This window comes from Macadamia integrifolia, chromosome 1 (assembly GCF_013358625.1).
Source record: "Macadamia integrifolia cultivar HAES 741 chromosome 1, SCU_Mint_v3, whole genome shotgun sequence".
NCBI classification, from domain to species: Eukaryota; Viridiplantae; Streptophyta; class Magnoliopsida; order Proteales; family Proteaceae; genus Macadamia; species Macadamia integrifolia.
Window position 1 is genome coordinate 29,806,484 of NC_056557.1, and position 20,373 is coordinate 29,826,856.

Sequence of the window (20,373 nt, forward strand, 5' to 3'; positions counted from 1 at the left end):
AGCTTGACATATGGCTAATATTTCATACCATTTACTATCTATCCACAACCATGATTGGCATATCGTCATTCCACGTAGCACAGTAAGAATGGAGAACTTATCTAAGTGGGCCATTCAAAATGAGTTTTTTTTTTTTCTCTTCTTAACGTAAACAAGTAAATACATCCGTTTATTATAATATATAAATAAATGTCAAAACCTTCTAGCATGAGTCGCTTCGATAAGCTTATCAAAATGTTGCAAGTATATCAGATATTGTAAATTGGATGACACCCAATTTTTTTGGAAATACATAGACCACAAGGTCCTCCGCTTCCATGTCAAATTCAGCCCTAACAAAGGTTTTGAAATTGATAAATAGATCTTTGAAGAATCAAGATAATGGAATAGTGCACAACAATGGTTATATGGTAGGTATGCATGGACATAATGTGGATTCTTGGACATCCATAAAGACTCATTTGATATGGAATTTGATTCTAAAATTTTTTACATAACTTATCTCAACCATGTCTACTGCAATCATGATCAAAGTAATCATGTCATCATATCCATATGGTACAATGAGGATGATCTGCTTTGATAAATTTATTAAGGTAACTAGGGTGGAGACAATAAGTTTCTCCTATAAATAGAGGGCAAATTAACAAAAGAATTTTTTTTATATTATTATTATTATTACAAGCACAAGAGAAATTTCCAGTCATTCTTAGAACTCACTCCAATAAATTTCTCCTACAAGGGTTTTGTAACCCCATATGTTCATCACCTATAAATTTTATTCTCCAAGACTTCTAAATCCAAAAAAAAATAAAAAAATAAAGAATATAGCCATGCCTGCAGCTATTAAGGAAGATACAAATAAAGGGTCAACTACAAACCTTGTATATATTTACATCTCATATGTCAAGGGTTAAAACTCATTACCTTAGGGGCAAACATCATCAACCTGTACAAAGTGTTGGGCAAGAACTTCCTTGCAAACAAATGGCAAATGTGTGTCCTCTTGCCATTGTATTCACATGCAGTTCCACTCCTCAGCCTCTCCAACAGCTCAATGGTCACATATGTTCTGAAAAACTTGGTTGGGTGTGGACCTCCTCTTGACCAATCAACCCATGTCAAAGTCCTATTTGAATTCCTCTCAGGAAATCTTATGTTCACAAAAGTTGGTAAGTAATGTTCATCTCCATAACAAGATCCCTTACAGAATCTACCAAACAGTGGGAAATATTTACGGTCGGAGACAATCTCGATCGCAAGTTCACGGTCAATCTCAAACCATTGGGACCCTTTTCGCCATTGCCGGAGATTGATAATTGGTTTCATATGGTGGTTGTACCGGCCACGGCCAACAACGGTTGGATCATCATATAATTCCACAAAAGTCTTAGTAGAACCAATCAGGTAGGAGTGGATGGTGGAGAAGTTGAAGAGGGGTATACAAGCCTCTGATAGAAGAACAAATCTTTGGTTTGACAAGTCAAGGAGTGCATTGGCTAGTAAGCGGCGTTCTGCTTCAATCAGACTAAACTCTCCCCATTGCACCTCCTGCACCATAAGACCCAAAGTGTTATGAGTTGGGTTGGATTGGGCCGGCAATAACATATGAGAATGTCAAAGTGGTCCATTATCTGTTATCATGGGCCAAAGCCCATTGAGAAAATGGGTAAACGCCCACTACCAGCTCAGAGATGTTAATATCACCAATGTTAATATCACCACTTGCCATTTGGCAAAAATTTGGTGTGTTTGTGTTATAAAGAACCCAAACCCCACTTAATCGGTGAGGTTTCAGCCCTTAAACAAGAAGAGAAGTGCCTCAGATTTCAGAAATGAGATCCAAGTTACTAAAATTATCTAAAAGCCCCTAGATTCCATTATAGTGAAGAGATTCTTGTAACATATATGAAACTTTAAATATTTTTTTAACTAATATGTATACTTATTTTTTGTCAAAGTTGATTTTAAAAAATGTGTATAAAGTCCTCTATCGCATGGATCCACCCACATAGGTCCCTATGTGGCACTTGGCAAGTGGTGATAAAATCCAAATATTGGATTAGCCATGTTCAAGTTTCAGGTTTTATCTCATCATATGGCTCCCCATGTTAGGATTTTTATCTTTGTACTTTTAATAGTTGAAATGTAACTATTGAAAATTAATTATTATCAAGTTGAAATATCAACTAATTTTTTTAATTTTCATGTCTCTATGCGGAGAGGTGTGTATTGGGTTTAAACTATTTAAATTGACGAATTATAGTATGTTCACAAAATTTGAATCTCACTTGATTACCTGTTTTCCATACAAGGGACAAAAAGATTCTTAATTCAGGCTATCATGATTCTTTATTGATTGCGACATCTATTTTTTCAATCTGGAATAGCACTAGACTTGCCAACTAAGGATTCAGTTCTAGTTGGTGCAATTAGAAATATTGTTAACCTTAATAATTAAAAAGGACCAACTTATTATTACTAAAATGGTGAGGTGAGTAGCTGTAAAGTGTACATCCTTTGTAGCCAATGGTGAGGTGTGGTGAGTATTGGATAGTAAAGCGTATCTAAATATGCATCCTAAGGGGTTCCTAACCACCCAATGCTCATTGTACCAATGCAATGGTTGGAGACGATTTTCACACATAATTGTAACCTTATTTTGATTATTTTTTTTTTATTCTCAAAAGTTTTTTAATATAAGACTGAAAAGGCTTTCAAAATAATTTCAAAGTGCTTTATGATTTTTAAAGCTACACATTTTTCTACTGGACATGTGAAAAGACCGGAGATACCCTTACTAAAACAAATGTGTTATAATAAAGAGAGAAAAAGATAAGATTGCGATTTTTTTTTTGACATATCTTTGTAACAAGAATTTTCTATTAAATAAAAGCAAGTATACTTTTTTTTTTTTCATTTAATGTTTAACTCTCAAATGGTAAGATATTAAATATATTTAAAATAATAATAATAAATAAATAAATAAAGATCCACAAATAAGGACCCATGTCTCTAGTCTCTGTCAGATATATCAGCTAAATAGACGGAATAAATGTTAAACAATTAATGGGTTATTACAATTCAGGTAATTATTAAAAGTTGTTTGTTGAAGCTTCTAAGTCAAATAGATACAACTAAAAGTATACATCAAAATGTGTGTATCCTGCTGTCGGTGTGAGGAGGCTGGAGATATTTTTCTAACTGTAGGTTCTCTTGATCAATAGGTGGTTTAAGACTGTGACTACTTTTGCCTTTTCCCTGTTTTCTTTTTGTTTTCTTTACCGACATGCAACATTCATTTATCCCTCTTAACTACAAAGGCTAACCGAGAAAACCAAGTGAAGTAGAGACGCAACCATAAAGAAGATTAACGTTTAGGAAGAAAGAAAGGAATTTTTTCTGTAAAGTAAGGTTAAAGAAAAAATAAAAAAAATTGAGGTGATAAGATGGATGTTTCTTATCCGAGGTTGAAGAGTAGAATCAAAGCAAAACCCATATAGTTTTCATATGGTTGGAATGACTTGTTTACATTGGTTATTCCATTGGACCCATTTTCTGAGTCAAGAACACCAAGGCCATTTTGTCATGAACTGTACACACCCCATGCAATAGGTGTAGAAAACAATAACCAAAAGGAAAGCATATAGGAAATAGGAATATGATACAAGAAATACAAATATAAATAGTAAATATACAATCACACAATCGAATACAAGGATTTACGTGTTTCATTTAGTTATCTATATCTAGAGAATATGATTATAGTCGTTCGTTCTCAAGCCTCTTTCAAATGGATTATAAAAGAAAAACCCTCTAACCCATTTATGTAAGCAACGGAATATAAGACATCCTAATTAGATTGTCTATGTTCAGAGAATATGATTACAATCGTTTGTCCTCACGCCTCTGAGGAAAAATCCTCCAGCCCATTTCTGTGACATCCTATACCCCATCCTACCTCACACTACAAACAATAGGCACTAAACTTGAAACTTGGATCAAAATGGAAGTTCTCTAAATTTAATGGGTTAGCAAGAATTGCCTCAAAATTAATAGAACTACCCTCATTAAAGCCTCTTCTACCTAGCTTAATGTAGTGAGATTTAATTAGGTTACCTAAAAGAGCTTTGAAATGTTGTCAGAATCTATGGTGGCTCTGCTTATGAGCTAACAAACATGTCATCCCATGAGATCATCTGTAATAAAGTATTCAATAATGGAAGCAAATAGATAAACTGACCTTACTGGGTATCCTTCGACCATGAAAAACTGAACCTTCTGGTTCTATCGATCCATTGTAGGATGGATTGGAATGCACGTAAATAGAATACAGCCCTTCATGTCCTTGGAAGAACTTCTCCCAAAGAGGAGCTAATGGCAATGAACCTCTTGTTAAGAACATGAAAGCAACCTTTGGGGGTTGCTTGTTTGAAAACTTTTGGTTCCTGGGAACCATTGAAGCTCTCCATATCAACTCCTTATCACTCATCCCATGCATGACCTTAGGTATTTCCAAGTAGTCTTTCAATCCATCTTGCTCAACCTTTGTATCATTCATTTCTAGAGAAGATACCATAAAAACTGATGGCTCTTGTGGTGGTGGTGGTGGTGGAGGAGGAGTTACCGGAGCCGCCACCGCAGGTGGTGGTGGTGGTGGAAAGACAGAGAATTGAATGTCATGAAAAGTGAGAGACTTGTTATAGATCAAAGAGAAACAAGCTATGGCTCCAAGGGCTAAACCAAAACCAAGTAAGAGGAAATAAGAGAGAAAGTTTAGGAGACCCAATTGGTCTTTGAAGAAGAGCTTCAAAAAGGAGGTTGGCGATTTGTGTTCTTCCAGCCTCATTGTTTTTTATAGAGATAGAGAGAAGGTGATGACTAGTTGGAAGAACATGAACTCATGAAGTATTGAAGGAAGGCTAAGGGTTAGGATTATTAATATAAGAGGAGAAGAGAAGTGAAGAAGGAACCATCTAAAATGTCAGAAAGAGGAGATTTCATAGGCAACAAGAAACTTGAATTGAAGTTCCTTTTTAACACTTTCTTGAGAAGTGTCACCCCATTCTTAGAGCCCCCAATAAATTAATAATTAATTAATAGAATAAGGATCTTTCTTTCCTTTTTCTCCGTAGTTGAACATGGGAGACATGGAGAAGCTTAATTAGGCAGTTGACGCAGTCCTAATAAAGAAGAATAAAAATCCAAAGAAGCCCAAGCAAGATTAAGCTGTTAATGATCAATCACTAGGGTTTGACTGCCCCGTGTCTCCCTCCATGAAAGACCAACTAGAAGATTGATGACCACACGTATTTGTAACACAGAAATGATCAAATCGTTTTCTTAAACTATTGTTAATATAATTAATTAAACTCGTATTTAGTGTGACTCATGTGATGTGAAGCATTGAAGCAATCTCCAAAAATATTGTTAAAATGTTATGGCGGCCCACAAATTCGAAAATATGAAATGTATCATATCTCCCTCTCTCTACTTTTTTTTCTCTCTCCTCCGAGTTTTGCTCAGCCCCCACGTGGAGATGGTTGAGACACATTCCCACCTTCATTCCAATATAAATGAAGGAAAGTGTCTCGTTATATATGATAATCATATGATGATTGGACAAGCTTGGAGGATGGTGATGATAGAAGAGATCTGGAATGATTCTAAGGAAATAGAAGAGATTCAGAAATGATTTTAAGGAAATAGAATATCTATTTTTTTGGGAAGCATTAAATTGTGACATTAGAGCTCATTACCATTGCTAATTGATGTCCATAATATTTTATTTAGAACCAATTTTTGATTAAAGCCCAACAACGATCTAGTCCTTATTATGCACAACTTAACCAGAAGGTCTATGAACAATAGGCTTTATATTAACACTTTAACTGTGACATTAATACTCTATATTATCTTCCTTAATTAATGAAGTTTTTATTTCTTGTCAAAAAACAATAAAAACTAGACTTACTTCATATTGAAAAAAACCAAAATCCAATAATTAATGATTGGCGTGCACAACAGAAAGGATCTAAGCTCCAAGATCCAACTTCTCAAATAAGAACAATATGCCACAAACCTAAGATAACTCTCTTAGATCACTCCAAGGTTCTTTCTAAACATGGGGAAAGACCTATTTTTTAATGGTTTATAAGATATATGAATGGGATCTCCAAGGGGGTAGTTGACTTGGCAAGAGACCTTCGCCTCAAGGAGCGTGTAGTTCTGAGTTCAACGCCTCTTACTTTCTTAGGTCACTCACACGAAGTGTTTAGTGCTCTTCACTTCTTTCAATGAAAGTTGAATGGTTCTCATCCAACCGTAATATGACCCGATCCATGTGGTTGTGGGGTTAGTATGGGCCCGTGGGACTAATCAGGTCAAAGGCCTAGATACCCATCGTTAGTAAAAAAAAAAAATGTAAAAATCTTTTACCAATCAAAATGAATTCAAATCCATTTTTTGGTAAGGTTTTTCTTGCTCCAATTTGTCTATTAAGATGTTTAAGACTATTGAAGCACTTCCTCAGATTCGACAAAAAAAAAATATGAATTTTAATACCCATTATACCTTGAAATTTTTCAAAAATCATAACTGGAAACTGTAAATCTTGTTAAATTTATCTTGAATTCTTGACCTATTTTGAATAATAACCCACTCCAACATATTTTGGTGGCAACCTGAATGAGAAGTTTTCTGAGATTTGTGTTGAAAGCAGAGGGGTTGGGCCGATAGGTCACCCCTAATCTCGCAGTACTGTTCGATTGGATTGACCAACCTACGACTTGGAGGAGTATATAATGTACTATCGTTTTGTTGAGCAAGTCCTTGTAATTTGGGGGAGTTTTTCGAGTTAGGGTTTCAAAGCGAGTTTTTTCATCGCTGCTTAGGTATAATCTCTCTTCTACATAGTGAAACATCTTCTTCTTCACCCAATGACGTAACACACCATATCAGTGTATGAACCTCGTTAAATCTCTATATATTGTGCAGAATTGTCTTTATTTATTTTTGTATTAATTGAAGTTTGCTCTAACAAATCTAAATTTAATGCCCTACGCCAAGACCTCATTATTGTTGGGTGAGACGCTTGGGATATTCAAAAAAAGTTTTGAACTTCTACAATAATTTTATTAAAAAATAAAATAAAATAAAATAAAATAAACAAAAAGGTGTGGTGCAATAAAAGAAGAAATTATGATCAACGATTTACCAGGAATTTTTTCAATGTGGTTGAAGAGAAATTTTCTCAATAAAAGAAAAGTACAAAGAATAAATTGATAGTTTCGTGTTGACTTTGTTGAGTGGGATGTATAACCAGCACAATTAACATCCTACGGGTGTAAACGTATTGTTGATTAATTGACCATTGACAACTATGATTTAAAATGGAGTTCCATGCACGGCCTTGAACACTCATGTTGAATTGATTCCGTGAGTGTAGGGGAATTTGGTCCAATTTTTCTTCTTATATACTAGATGGCCCACCTTGTATAGTTTTTCTTTGATTTTCTTATTTTCACTTTTTAGACTTTTAATCATGCTTCTAAACATTGGTATCAGATCGTTTGTAGCGGGCAATTCGTAACGATTTTGCATGATCTTAATCTCATTACCTAGTTGATAATGTATTGATAAAATGACATAGACCAATGATAAAAATGTAATTTTTTTTAATAAGGAAAATCAGAGATAATTCTATCCGGTACATGTGATCCAATATCGATCCATACCAATACCATATCAGTTTTTGAGATGATAGATACCTAGTCCGACACCGTACACTAAAACATGCTTCTAATAAAGGGTGTCAACAAGTCGAGACGGGCCGGTCTTGGTCGGGCTCAGCCAAATTCTAAGTCTACATCGTGAAAACCCATTCAACTAAAAGGGCTTAGCTGGGGCGGACATGGTACGGTTTATAATCGGGCCGATTGGTCTCAAGCTATAATCGGACTGCCATAAATGAGCCTTTATCGGGCTACAGACTTTTTTATTCCTAAACTGGCATTAAACGGGTTATAAACAAACCTTCTTAACTTGTATACAATAGCCAAAGAACTCAAGTTCATAAGCTTATTCCATTGAAAGGAATGTTCTACCACAAGCATATCGTGCAAATGTAACATAAATTCACCACCACAATTACATAAATTTCATTTTTTTTTAATTTAATTATCTATCGTTAAAGACTCTTGTTTATCAATCAATTTCCTCTTTATCTTGAAAATTGAAGCAAACTCACTTGGATTTTTGTTTTGCTCTTTAATTTTATTGGTGGTAAAATGGAAATTTCTAGTATTAAAAAGGTCTGGCTAGATTTGACTTAAAGAAGTCTGTTAAGATTGGGTTCATAAATGTGTTGGACCGATCGGGTTCCCATCAGGTTAAGTGGCAACATCGTGTACTACTTGTTTATAAACATGTGGGACTTAAGTCTGATATGTTTATTAATCGGGCCAGTTCAGATCAGATCATAAATATGTCAATCTCTGTCAAACCTACCAATGTAGACTTGGAATTGACAGCCCTACCTTCTAATGCTTATTTTAGACATTAGCGAGACTACATGTGAATCTCAAATTGGTCTCAAAGTTTGACCATGAATAATAAATAATGATCTAAGCAGCATGTCTACCAACTCTGGAACCCAACTGAAGGTATAATATTGGGTGCGATGGAGAGACTTCCTGATGCAGATGCAAGTGCCTTGGAACCCCACTCCCCTATCGTAAGTTCAAGGGGTCTAGCGGCCAGATTCTGGCCATAGTTTAGTTATTTTCTCCACTGCTTCAATTTGCATTGGTACCCTTCCTCACAATCTCTTTATAGGTTTAATCAACAACTGATCCTCAATCACCCTTGAACTTGAATTAGGATTCACACCAACGTATCTCAACCCTTGGAATTCAATAAAATTGGTGTTGTTGCTTCCTAGGTTACTCAACACTTGGAGAAATTACGCCTAGGGTACCTTATATTTTACATATTTTTGTGATTTTTTATTCATATTGTCAACGTCATTAATACAACCATCACAGATCCTCATCTGACAGTAGACTGGGGTTTTTCAGGGGAGCACTATCGCCCCTCCTTGCTATCTCCCACTCTCCCGAAATGTTTTGATGCCCCTCTTTCATCCCTTCTTTTGTTTAGACCTCAATCTCTACCTACTTTGTTTTTTTAGATTTATATAGTTGATCTCATTAAGTTGGAATCATGGTTTTAAATATCGATCTCGTATTGACTGTCTTGAATTGGTATCAGTTGAGAACGATCCCCAATCTCTGGTCAATCCAAATTGATATCATTATCATTTTAAGGGTAAAATAGTAAAAATCAGTATTTTTTAAAAAAATTGAGATAAAACCGATCAACACCCACCGATCCGATCTGAATCAGGATTGACAGATATCAATACCAACACCATTCCTTAGATCGATTGGAATAAAACTGAATTTATTGTTGTTATTGTTGATGATGATGAACTTAGAAATTAGACAAGAAAGTCTAGATCAGTTCAACAGATTTGAGAGCCATCTCAAAACTCTCTCTTCAAGGATCTAGTAAGAGACTCTCCTAGAAATAGATGCATGGCCTGCCTCCTCTTCTTGGGAGCTAGCTACCTCTTAGGGTGTGTACTTTCTCCTTTCGGTTCTCCCCCATTTGGTGTTTTCCGTGTGGTCCTGGCTTTGTTGAATATATTCATTATCCGAAAAAGAAAAGAAATCATAGCTTTAGTATCACAAGGTATTTATAATTTTTCTTCTCGGGAGGGGAGAAAAAGGAAGAGCCATGTAAAACCCCAGAATTAAGAGCGTTCTTGTGATAATCAAATTTCGGAGTCTACCCAAAAATAAAAATAAAAATAAATGAATTCAGAGTCCAAAACGAAACCTCATATGGATGGCAAGGTCAAACTACATAAAATCCAGATCTTTCAACAGTTATTTCTGTATTATTGTGAAATGCATAGAAGGAAAGAAGGCAATAGAAAATGGTGAACAAACAGATTCTTTTTTTTTTTTAACAGAAAAATTAACAGAAAGAATCCGCAAAAAGAAAAGAAGAAATACAATGGGGAGGAAAAAGCTCCCAAAACGACTCAAGTTGGGACAAGGCTCCATCTGATGCAAGTTGGTCAATGACAAAGTTGGCTTCACGAAGAGTGTGTTGGAATCAGAAAAAAATCATCTGTAATTCGGACTTCATACAATTCCATGAAATACCATCTTCAGAGGGTGACACGTGTATTGATACCAATGTAATGGTCTAGATCTGATTTAAATGATTCTTCACTGATTTAAGGTTTTATTAGTTATACCAGATCTGGACCATTGCATTGGTATCAATACACGTTTCACCCCCTAAAGGTGGTATTTCACGGAATTATACCAGATCAACCCGTTGGAATCTAACGAAAGAAATTATGTTGCATAGCAACCGACAATCAGTCAAGGACCAGAGACTGAGAGCTATCCTGTAGGCAGAGGTGACCCAAAAGGAACCATTTGAGGTGCCAAGCCAAATGAACCGATCATGAGTGTCAGTGAAGGGAAGGGGGATAGACAAAATCTTTAAAGCAATTTCCGAGGGCCACCAATGGAATACCATATAAATATCCCAAGATGCATTTTGATTAAGCAGGAGATCAGAGACTAGCTGCGGAGCAATCGAGGGCATAGGAAAAGGTGCCGAAGATGGTATCACCCCAGGGATCGAATAATCTTTCCAAGGATTAATAGACAAACCATTCCTAACCTGACAAAACAAACCCTTAAGAAGAAGATCTCTATCCTCGAAAATAGATTTCCATCTCCATGACACATTGGAAGGACACGAGGCTGATAAAAATGTTGAGTTGGGAAAATATCGGGCTTCATGAGTCGACCCCAGTAAGAATTGCTTGGAGAAAGCCGAGACCATGCTTTTTTAGCCAGTAAAGTTTGATTCATTAGTTTGGAGAGCTTGAGATTAAGGTCACCACTGTACTTTGGTTAACAAATAGCTTTTCAACCAATGGTAGGAGTGTGTTTGGCTCCATCATTGGACCAAAAGAAAGTCTGACTTGCTTTGTCAAGGTGTTTCAGGATGGAGGCCAGCAGGCTGAAGCAATATATAGTGCATGGGCATGGCAGTGAGAGTGGACTGAATGAGTGTATGCTTACCTGCATAAGATAAGATTTTTTTTTTCCAAGCTCGAAGCTTATGGCTGATCCTGTAATTCATATAGCCTCTCCAAATAGGATGATATCATCCATGAAGGCGAGATGAGATAGATTCACCCCCTCGAGCAATCTTAATACCCTTGATCCTTCCTTGAAGATGGGCAATATGTAAGTGGGAGGTTAGAAGTTCTGCACACAGGACAAAAAGATAGGAGAAGAGTAGGTCGCCCTGCAGTAGACCTCTATAAGGTTTAAAATATTCCAGTAGAGAACCATTGAGAAGGATCACCAATTGTGGAGTAGTGATGCTTAACATTATGTGATTAATCCACTGGTGATGAAAACCATAGCTATGAAGTGTGTTACGAAGAAAATCCCACTCGAGCCTATCATACGCTTTATTCATGTCGAGCTTGACAGAAAGTAAGCCTGTCCTTCCAGTCCACTTGGTCTTGAGTTTGTGTAAGATTTCATGACAGATGAGTATGTTGTCATGTATACTCCTACCTTACTTAGCCATTCTAATTAAATGAGATTAAGTTATCTAGAATGTGCCACAAGCGACTCACCATAATCCGTGAGATGATCTTATATGAAAAATTGCAAAGACTTATGGGTCTAAATTCTCCGATGGACGGAGAATGGTCTACCTTCGGTATTAGTGCCGTTCAGATTGCTGGCAAAGGTTACTGTGTAAAACAAAGCCATGACTGTACGGATCACCTCCGCTTTGAATGCTCCCCATTCCTTATGATAGAAAAAACCAGAGAACCCATCCGGCCCAGGGGCCTTGGATGAAGTCATGCCCATTACAGTGTGATAAATTTCTGCTTCAGTGACAGGTCTCTGGAGCCAGTCATACTCTCCCACGAATACAATCAAAGTAAGATTCGTTGAATGAATGAGGGGAAGTCTTGAAGATATCATTGAAATGAGGTGTAAAGGCCTGTGCTATATCAACACACTCCACAAGAGTAAGTCCGCCCACATTAATGAAGTGATTGGCGTTTCTAGCCTTGCGTCTAGAAGCCATAAAGGTTAACAAACTACTTTACCAAGACAAAGCTACTTTAATTTAAATATTAATTAATAAAAATATAAGAACTATTAAATCATATTTATTATTTCATATTTTTTTCCCGTAAAANGAAAAGAAAAATTAACAGAAAGAATCCGCAAAAAGAAAAGAAGAAATACAATGGGGAGGAAAAAGCTCCCAAAAAGACTCAAATTGGGACAAGGCTCCATCTGATGCAAGTTGGTCAACGACAAAGTTGGCTTCACGAAGAGTGTTGGAATCGGAAAAAAATCATCAGTAATTCGGATTTGATACAATTCCGTGAAATACCATCTACATGGGGTGACACGTGTATTGATACCAATGCAATGGTCCAGATCTGATTTAAATGACTCTTCACTGATTTAAGGTTTTATTAGTTATACCAAATCTGGACCATTGCATTGGTATCAATACACGTTTCACCCCCTGAAGGTGGTATTTCACGAAATTATATCAGATCAACCCGTTGGAATCTAACGAAAGGAATTATGTTGCATAGCGACCGACAATCAGTCAAGGACCAGAGACTGAGAGCTATCCTGTAGGCAGAGGAGACCGAAAAGGAACCATTTGAGGTGCCAAGCCAAATGAACCGATCATGAGTGTCAGTCAAGGGAAGCGGGATAGACAAAATCTTTAAAGCAATTTTCGAGGGCCACCAATGGAATATCATATAAATATCCCAAGATGCATTTTGATTAAGCAAGAGATCAAAGACTAGTTGCGGAGCATTCGAGGGCATAGGAAAAGGTCCCGAAGATGGTATCACCCCAGGGATCCAATAATCTTTCAAAGGATTAATAGACAAACCATTCCTAACCTAACAAAACAAACCCTTAAGAAGATCTCTATCCTCGAAAATAGATTTCCATCTCCATGACGCATTGGAAGGACCATAGTTGTCAAGGCGTCGCCTAGGCGTCCAGGCGGTATGCCTGGGGCCTAGGCGACAGTCGCCTTGTTGCACTGCATGTCACCTTGTGTTTCCACACTTATTTATGCCAAATATCATTCAAGTAAATGTTTTTAATATTTGTTATTTCATTTACTTAAGATATTATTCATAAATAAGCAAATACCCCTATTTGAATCCAATAAAAATAGTTTAAAAATCAAATTCCAAAAGGATAAAAAGTCAACCCCCCAGTCTAAGAACAAAAATTGGATTTTGGTTATAAGGACGATTTTCAACTTTTAAATACTAGGGTTTTTCTCAATTATGAAAATTTTATAAATTCTATCATGTTAAAACATTGCTAAAAACCAAAAGTCCGGTAAAAAAATATTTTGTCTTGATATTCATAAAATTATTTTCATTCAGGCGATTTTAACAGTATTCGCACACTTAAAAATAAATTTGACTGAAGCATAACTTTGTCATTGCAACTCAGATTTAAGTAATCTTAAACTTGTTAGAAAGCTGGTTTTATATTATAACTAATACAAAAAGTCTCATGTAAAAATAAAATCATTAGACCAGTCAAACTTATTATAGAATAAGAGCATTTCTCTAAATGTTAATTTTTTATAACTTAATATGACTTAATGTTAATTTTTTATGATTTGATGTGGCTACATATTGATTTTTAATGACTTAATGTGGCTTAATCTTGATTTTTTATGATACAAGATATATATAACTTACTAAATAATGTTAGAAAATAAGAAAAATAAAAAATAACACTTGTTCGCCTAGTACACCTTAAGGCGGGCGTCTTCTCGCCTAAGCGCTTAGACAACCCTCCACCGCCTTGGTTCGCCTTGGCACCGTGACAACTATAGGAAGAACACGAGGCTGATAAAAATGTTGAGTTGGGAAAATATCGAGCTTCATGAGTCGACGCTAGTAAGAATTGCTTGGAGAAAGCCGAGACCATGCTTTTTTAGCCAGTAAAGTTTGATTCATTAGTTTGGAGAGCTTGAGATTAAGGTCACCACTGGACTTTGGTTAACAAATAGCTTTTCAACCAATGGTCGGAGTGTGTTTGGCTCCATCATTGGACCAAAAGAAAGTCTGACTTGCTTTGTCAAGGTGCTTCCGGATGGAGGCCAGCAGGCTGAAGCAATATATAGTGCATGGGCATGGCAGTGAGAGTGGACTGAACGAGTGTATGCTTACCTGCATAAGATAAGATTTTTTTTTCCAAGCTCCAAGCTTATGGCTGATCCTGTAATTCATATGGCCTCTCAAAATAGGATGATATCATCCATGAAGGCGAGATGAGATAGATTCACCCCCTCAAGCAATCTTAATACCCATGATCCTTCCTTGAAGATGGGCAATATGTAAGTGGGAGGTTAGTTGTTCTGCACACAGGACAAAAAGATAGGAGAAGTGTGGGTCGCCCTGCAGTAGACCCCTAGAAGGTTTAAGATATTCCAGTGGAGAACCATTGAGAAGGACCGCCAATTGTGGAGTAGTGATGCAGAACATTATGTGATCAATCCAGGTGATGAAAACCATAGCTACGAAGTGTGCTATGAAGAAAATCCCACTCGAGCCTATAATAGGCTTTCTTCATGTTGAGCTTGACAGAAAGTAAGCCTGTCCTTTCAGTCCACTTGGTCTTGAGTTTGTGTAAGATTTCATGACAGATGAGCATGTTGTCATGTATACTCCTACCATTGACTTAGTCATTCTAATTCAATGAGATTAAGTTATCTAGAATGTGCCGCAAATGACTCACCATAATCCGTGAGATGATCTTATATGAGAAATTGCAAAGACTTATCGGTCTAAATTCTCCGATGGACGGAGGATGGTCTACCTTCGGTATTAGTGCGGTTCAGATTGCTGGCAAAGGTTCCTGTGTAAAACAAAGCCATGACTGTACGGATCACCTCCGCTTTGAATGCGCCCCATTCCTAATGATAGAAAAAACCAGAGAACCCATCCGGCCCAGGGGCCTTGGATGAAGTCATGCCCATTACAGTGTGATAAATTTCTGCTTCAGTGACAGGTCTCTGGAGCCAGTCATACTCTCCCACGAATACAATCAAAGTAAGATTCGTTGAATGAATGAGGGGAAGTCTTGAAGATATCATTGAAATGGGATGTAAAGGCCTGTGCTATATCAACACACTCCAAAAGAGTAAGTCCGCCCACATTAATGAAGTGATTGGCGTTTCTAGACTTGCGTCTAGAAGCCACAAAGGTGAACAAACTACTTTACCAATATAAAGCTACTTTAATTTAAATATTAATTAATAAAAATATAAGAACTATTAAATCATATTTATTATTTCATATTTTTTTCCCGTAAAATTAAACAACATTCTCAGAACGATAATGCATACCAAACATAATTATGTGGGCTAAACTGTAGCACACTGTATGGACAAAGCCTTCCGGACTAGGATATCTAACAAAACATTAGCTTCCCTGGGAATAAAATTAAAGATAAATGATAACAAGTGGCAAGGCACACTCCACCTTCCAAGTGATCAATGCCAAGACCTATATAACCTTGCAGCAAGCTGCCAATCTCATCCAAAGTTTATTTTCTTTTAGAAAGTCCTAATAGAAATTGTTCCAAATAGAACCCTGTTGGCCCCATTTTTAATTTGACACAAAATGCCTCTTGTGCATTCAAGAGTCTGAAATAGCTTGGCACCCATTCTCTTCTATAATTTCATGCTCAACTCTCCACTGGGTACTTCCCCCAAACAAATTATCATCTTCATCTCCATCACCATTGATTTCACATGGAAAACTAGAAATAACCTTCTCTTTTGATCAAAACAAACCTTATCCCAACCAACCACATCCTTCAAACTATCTAAAAATGGAAAAGTGAATTATCATCTCTTCACCAGGTTCCACAACCACACTGCACACAACAAAGGGGTGTTCGAGCATTCTTTTGCCCTTTTTTAAGAAAAAGGGGGGGGGGGAACGGGGAGTTCTTTGAACCTAATATGTACCCTACACTATCACACATTGTAGCTTTTATTATTTTCTTAAAAAAGAAACAATAATAAAAAGGGGAAGTATTTCCTGTAGAGGTGTGGTTTATGCACGTGCATGAGGGCTAATGGGAGCGCACGAGGAAGCATCTACAGAGATGTAGTTTTCTATTTTATGCGGAACAAGCAGATCATTTCGCTCCCATGTGTAGTAGAGGCCACACTTCCCTATAGAAACCTTTTTCCATAAAGAAGAAAGAACATTATCCGCTTGCATGTGTCTACACCTAGACACGTGCAAAAATAACAAGCTACCCCCGCGTTGAAGATGCTCCCACATACCCTCCCATTGGCCCTCGTGCCGACGTGTACCAACACCAACAGGTTAACTTTTTTTTGCCCATAATTTCAATGTGAGGTAGTGTATGGTACACCTTAGGCTCAAAAAGCCATTTCCCTTTTATTAAATCATTTGTTTTCTAAGAGTGCAACTTCTTGTCGTCACAAGAGTTGTGAAGGTCCCATAGGGAGTATTGAATGGAAAAACCTGACAAATGGATCTTAACCATTGGTGGGTGTAAGATAAGAATGAAAAGTCAAAGGAGAACTAAAAACTTTTCCACAAGAGGGAAAGAGAGTGAAACACATGAAGTAGACTTTATCATCATTCCACAAATAGTGTAAAACTTCCATCAATTTGATAAGACTTTGAAAAAGATAGAATAGAGACACATCAACAAACAAGCAAAAAAAATTTACTGATAATTTTTCCACCTCAGCTAATCAAACACTTCAATTTCCATATGAATGAAAAAATACAACACCTCAGTTTCTATACCCATTCTAATAGAATATTTTTAAATGATTGATTAATTGAAGTGGAAAAATTACTAGACAATTGATTAATTGAGGTGGAAAAATTACTAGACAACCTCTTTTTCTTGTCTGATGAGATGTCCTCCATTCCAACTCCTCCTTAAGTCCCACCAAATTGGTGAGATATCTACATACTTTATGCACTACACAATCATGGTTTTAGGTATCATTATCAGATCAATACATAATTACATATCATAATAGAACCTATATCAGTATTGGTATGACTGTTATGGTTAATACAGACTGATATCAATAGTTGTATGGCCATACGAACCAGTATGAATACAAACAACTAATACAGTTAATACAGTTTGGCTGATACGGTTGATGACTAAAACCATATCCACAAAACTCCTATAGAATCAACCAAACATTTTCTTTGTTAATGAGATTGGAAAAAAAAAAAAAATCTAATTTTCTTCTTTTATTTTCTATTCCTATTTTTCATCCCACCAATATATAAAGTTCATTAATTAGGTTTTTTGTTTTGTAATTACTGTGTAAACAAATGAGATCCGGAGATTTTTCCATCCCATACTCCCTTTTATGAACAAAAGGGGTCTAAACAATCAACAAACATGCCTAAGTAAAACATCTTCCCATAGTAAACCGGATGCCTGCTGAAGAGGCTCAGGAAGTCTATTCTATTTTATATTTGAATCATTTTTTTTATAGAAAAAGAAGCCCACATTATTATCCACTGAGGGGGGTGCACATGGGTATCAATAGTTGAATGGGATTTTTGCATATTACACAGGTGGGGCATCATTTTTCCCCCCTTTCTATGGGGCAACAGCCACACAACCAGGGGGCATTCATGCATTCTCTTAAGGCAGTTTTCTGAACCAAATATGTACCCTACATCATGACACATTATAGGTTATTAATAACAGATATAGGTGAAGTGTTTCCTATGGAAGAATGTGATTCCTATATGTGCGTGATGGCCAATGTGAATACATGAGGAATCATCCAAAGAGATATCATTCATGAGGTGGGCCAGTCATTTCACCCCACACTCTCCCATAAAAACCTATTTCCCTAAAAAAGAACATTACCGTTAGAATATGTCTACACCTAGACACAAGGTGCAGAAAAACAATTCTTCCACTATGCTGAAGATAAGAATGGTTCATAGTCGCTGGTGTGGTGAAGATAAGAATGAGAAGTTAGAGGAGAGGTAGATTTTTCCATTCCCATAATTTGTTTAAATGTTTGGTTTGCTCCACTAGAGCGGAAGGTAGTGAAACACATGGTGTAGATTTTATCATTGTTTCATAAACAGTGTAAAAGTCCCACTAATTTGATAGGGACAAATTAGAATAGAGACAAATCAACAAACAAGAAAAATAGGCTACTAATAACTTTTCCATTCCAACTAACCGAACACCTCAATTCTCGTACAATATCAAAACATTTGTGGAAAAATTAGATTTTTCCAATCAACCAAACATTTGCACGGCTAATGAGGATGGAAAATCTAATTTTCCTATTTTATTTTCTCCCCACCAGTATATATATATATATATATATATATATATATGATTCATTAGTCAGGTTTTCCCATTTCATACTTCGTGTAAACAAATGAGGTCCAGAGATTTTCCATCCCATACTCCCCTTAATGAACAAAAGAGATTTAAACAAACAACAAACTTGTCTAGAGAGAGAGAGAGAGAGAGAGAGAGAGCTCAGCAAGCTTACCTGACCTTGATATGAGAGGAGGAAATCTGAGTAAAATCCAGATGAAGGTAAATACGGGAAAAGAAGAACAATCGAAACCAATGGAATGGGTGGATAAGGTATGAAAATGCATCATCATCCTCTTCTTCTGAGGGCTTTATCTTTCCTTTCCCACCCACTCCGTAACTTCAGCCAGATGAGCTGCCATTCCTGCATCTCCAGCCGCTGCTGCTTCCAGTTTATGCAACCACCACATCTAATCCCAGAAAGACAGAAAGCCATCGATCAAATTCCAATCGATTCAACAACCATATCGGTTACTTTTAGGGTTAAGCGCAGCTCTGAAATCTCAATGGCTTCCGGTTTTATAGGCGGAAATCGATTCGTTGGGGCTCTAGGAGCCGTTGGATTTAATGTGTTTAGCACTCTGAGATATTTCAAACCGTTGGTCTGTCTTTTTATATTAATATTCCTTTTTTTTTATATTTAATATTCAGTGTTACCTGCTCATGGTGTCGTATGCCCTAGAACCTCAGGCTGTGTGGTGTAAAATCCTACGCAGAGGCGGGGAGTGCGGAAAAAATCCTCTGCCACGGGTGCGGCGGAGCGGTCAGCATCCGATGGCTGGCATGGCATCGGGGCATGTGCCAATGTCGCCTCAGTTGTCCGATGCTTGCCGCACCCGTGGTAGAGGTTCATCGTCCGGTTTTGGTTATTCAGTTTAGTTCTGTTCGGTTTATATTTTGAAAAGGTGAAACCAAAATCGCACCAGATAGGAATAAGGTAAAACCAAAATCGTTTTCATTCGGTTTCGATTTTAGTGGTTTTTAATCGATTTTTGTTATTCGGTTCACAACCGATTTACATTAGATTAATAGTATTGTTTTAAAAAATTATTTGCATCCTAACTAGTGTGAATCCTACATATATTAAATTTCCTAAAGAGTTAATACAATATACATTTATTTTGCCATCGATAATATACTTTTTATGTAAGAGACTACATATATTATAACTAATTAACTATGATCCTATAAATTAGAAAATCAAAAAGTGTGATTATGTGAAAGTGAAGCTCCCTTCTCAGTTAATACTTTGCTTTTTATTTTTTTCTCCCCTTTTTTCGTAGAGACTCATTGAAATTCAAAACATTTTAAGTCTTTAATACTAGGTGCCGATTAGCCATCGGTTTTTTGGTTCGATTCGGTTTGAACTGGAATTATGGCCTATAAAACCAAAACCAGATCAATTTACTATGATACGGTTCAATTCGGTTATAACCGACCGATTTCGGTTCCAATAAACGGTTTCGATTATATACTGACACCCTTAGGCAGTGAGCATAGGAGGGCTGAGGTGCATGCCACAACCCTCCTAGTTGTTAGAATCTCATTGCCACTCACCGCCAATCATAGAGGATTTGAATTTGAATCCGTATTTGATACTCAAGAGAATAAAAGAAAAAAAAATATAAATTTTATACTATTTTCTAAGTTTAAGAAATTCTCATTGTGTTTTGAATGTCTTGAATTAAGAGAAGATTTTTTTTTTTTTTTATTTCAAATTCACATTAAGAATGGTCTTAATGGTGAAGTGTTTTTTTCACTACCAAAAGGAAGGAAAGTAAACTTTTCTTTTCGTTTGTTTTCTCTACTCATAGTCAAACGGACATAA

The 20,373-nt window shown here is 36.5% G+C and overlaps 1 protein-coding gene and 1 long non-coding RNA gene across 3 annotated transcripts; both read right to left on the bottom strand.

Annotated features, from left to right (window-relative positions):
- Positions 1-688: 688 nt before the first annotated feature.
- LOC122085863 (glycosyltransferase BC10-like) lies at positions 689-4,982 on the bottom strand. The gene is made up of 2 exons (XM_042654463.1): positions 4,244-4,982; positions 689-1,551 (listed from the first exon to the last, which is right to left on the bottom strand). The coding sequence occupies exons 1-2, from the start codon at positions 4,847-4,849 to the stop codon at positions 907-909; spliced, it is 1,251 nt and encodes a 416-aa protein (XP_042510397.1). The 5' UTR covers positions 4,850-4,982; the 3' UTR covers positions 689-906.
- A 4,438-nt stretch (positions 4,983-9,420) lies between these two features.
- LOC122083615 lies at positions 9,421-19,021 on the bottom strand. 2 transcript variants are annotated; one of them, XR_006141685.1, is made up of 2 exons: positions 18,721-19,021; positions 9,421-9,689 (listed from the first exon to the last, which is right to left on the bottom strand). It is a non-coding gene; the product is annotated as an uncharacterized LOC122083615 (long non-coding RNA). The 2 variants fall into 2 exon arrangements; XR_006141687.1 differs by lacking the exon at positions 9,421-9,689 and adding an exon at positions 14,151-15,295.
- Positions 19,022-20,373: the final 1,352 nt, after the last annotated feature.